At 41.7% G+C, this 2,956-nt stretch overlaps 1 protein-coding gene across 1 annotated transcript; it reads right to left on the reverse strand.

The window, feature by feature from the left end:
* Positions 1 to 254: 254 nt before the first annotated feature.
* Positions 255 to 1,907, reverse strand: LOC105024413 (homeobox protein MSH-D). Its single transcript, XM_010894348.3, has 2 exons — positions 1,428 to 1,907; positions 255 to 1,079 (listed from the first exon to the last, which is right to left on the reverse strand). Exons 1-2 carry the CDS (start codon positions 1,816 to 1,818, stop codon positions 616 to 618), a joined length of 855 nt encoding a protein of 284 aa, XP_010892650.2. The 5' UTR covers positions 1,819 to 1,907; the 3' UTR covers positions 255 to 615.
* Positions 1,908 to 2,956: the final 1,049 nt, after the last annotated feature.

Here is a 2,956-nt window from a genome sequence, read left to right on the forward strand (position 1 = left end):
AAGAACTCTTAAAGTTTCTGTGACACCAAACCCAAAGACAATCTCATAGCCAACAAATGTAAAATGTAAAACCAATTAAAAACATTTAATTTCAACATCAGACCACATAAACTGTTGTACCACATAAACATGTAGATACGTTTAATAAAATACAGTATTTATCTTATTACACTTATTTAATAAATATGTTGTCCTTTGTTTCTTTCAAACATATTACATGCCAGTACCTTTAATGTTGATTCTAATTGATTCTAATCAGAACGGATTTTATTTAGTTATAGAACTAATCATGTATTAACGGAAATGATCTGATACACAGGAGAACAAGATCAATATCCTAGGGACAATCCAACAAACTTTGGCTAATACAACATGGCAATGCAGGAGGCACTATACTGTAAACTACCTGCACTGGCATGGAGCTTGTATTAAGAGTGGTGTTGGAACTCCCCTACCAATCCAGGCATAAGGAACATATAGTACAACCAGGCCCACTCCACGTCTTTCGAATACAGCAAAGTTGGTCCAGCACACTCCTGTATATTCAAGGTACACCTGAGATTTAGGGTATAATTTAATGGCTTATATGTCTCTGTCGCACAGAGATAAAACATCTCAGGACAAGTTGAACAATCCATACGCCACAGGTGAAGTGTACATCCTCAGATGTGGTGTTGTTGGTATCAGGGTGGTGTGTGTAAAGGGGTACCCTTGTCCATAAAGCCCTGACACCCCTCCCACGCCACCGCCCAGACTCACGCTGAGAGGAAACGGCAGTGAGGAAAAGCCAGGGTGATAGTACCCGGGTTTGGACACCCCGGCAGCGACCATTTTAAGTTTCTCCACCTCAGCCTCCTGCACTCGCTTGGCTTTAGCCCGTCGGTTCTGAAACCAGATCTTAACCTGGGTCTCCGAAAGGGAGAGGGAAGAGGAGAACTCGGCACGCTCTGCAATGGACAGATATTGCTTCTGATTAAACTTCCTTTCTAGGGACAAGAGCTGGGTGGTGGTGAACGGGGTCCGTGGCTTCCTGTTGATCTTGTGTTTTCTCAGGGAACAGGTGGAGGGACTGAGCTGGTCTGGGGAAATGGAGAGTGGGAGATGTGTCATTACAGGTCTAAATAGTGTTTGAAAGTCAACAATTAAACTTGTCACTGATCAAATGAAAAGATAATGAATTAAAATACACACATCAATGAATGTGTCATTCTATCCTTCAATATGCAGTGACTTATTTAAGCCTAAAGCATGTACACATTTATAACCTGACTATGAATCTGTTGTGTCAGTACTGTGCGGTTTTATACCATATTATACCAAGACCTTAGAAGGTAAAACACTTCCAGTCAACTACAACGTTTTAAATACACTGGAAAATAGTGACAGATTCAATATTTCATTTATGAGATTGAAGGCTTGCCACTTACTGAGCGATTGAGACAACTTAGACCGTGATGGGGACTTCCACGACGCACAGTCCCCGAACTCCGATGTCTCAGATTTAACCGGTGAAGAAGACGGGTTGTATGAAACCTCTTCTGAACTTCTGGCTTCTGTGGACATCGATATAGCGTAATTCCCCAAGGGAGAGGTGATTATTGTACCAATTTGTCGGGTTGTTACATCACTTTGAGTCCTTCTCTTCGACATGATGGCTTCCACACTAAAAGGTAAAGGGGATACAGGTGTTTTTCGTTCCTTGAGCCGAGCCGGAGGTTGAGTCTCCTCATGCGTTGAAAAGCCATATTTTGAATCAACCGGAGTCGTCATGCCGATTATTCCGACTAAAAGTACATATAAACACATCAAACTTATCATAACATGAACATAGTGTCCATCTCAACTGAAATCCGCAGAGAAACCAACTAATCTGCATCTGAAAGTCTGTCAAAAATATTTTTGGAAGTACTGAGACTCTCAGCCAATTAGAATCCTCCGTCGGTGTAAATATATAAACACGGAAAGATACTTTTGATTGGCTGTTTAGTTTTTTTGGAGCGGGGGAGGGGGCTTTGGGTGCGGTCCTGGGGGGTCTTGAGTTTAAAGAGACCCTCGAGACACACCCGGGTAAACACGAGGTCGGGTAAACACCAGCCTAATTTACAGCTAGGACTAATTGCGCGAGGGAGAGGCAGGAAAATTGTTGAGAACTATTTTGCAACTTGTTGTTTCATTCCCTCAATGCGGGCTATTCCACATGATGTCATTTTATTTCAGGAATTAGCATAATGAAAATGACAACCAATTAAAGACGTTTGTGTAGATGATAAGTAGCTGATTGTTTTGATTAGAATAGGAAAGATAGGACTCATTCAGTGCAGTACCATAATTCAATAGAAATGTGGGTAGGCCTACATTTGGCAGGGTGATTTTGGGTTAATTTATCTGTTTGAGTTTTGTGTGTTTTGTGAGCATGTGTTTTGTGTGTGCTCAAGTGCATGTCTCTAGGCATTTGTGGCAGTAAAATGAAAGTGGATAAGTAAGACAAATGAAGTGTTTTGTGTTTGTTACCACTTAAATATGTTACATTCAAATGAAACAGCCCTGGTTCTATGGTATCTGACACGTTTCTCTACTCATGTCTGAACCTGCTGTGACCTCATACGACCACTGGGAATCAATCACATTTGTAATCAATAATTATTATTATAGTCACCCCAGCTTTCTTAATGGCATCCTATCACTATGCAGTACATTTCTTTTAAAGTTGGGCATTAAAAATGTTTTGACTCCACTGTGACTGAAACCATCGGATCTCAGCTTACTGGCTCCACTGTGACTTAAACCATCTGATCTCAGCTTACTGGCTCCACTGTGACCTCAACCCTCCTGCTCTCGGCGTACTGACTCCAATTTGACTTCAGACATCCAGCTCTCAGCGTACTGACTCCAACATGACTTCCAACCCCCTGCTCTCGGCGTACTGACTCCAATATGACTTCAAACCTCCTGCTCT

This window comes from Esox lucius, chromosome 4, assembly GCF_011004845.1.
Source record: "Esox lucius isolate fEsoLuc1 chromosome 4, fEsoLuc1.pri, whole genome shotgun sequence".
NCBI lineage: Eukaryota > Metazoa > Chordata > Actinopteri > Esociformes > Esocidae > Esox > Esox lucius.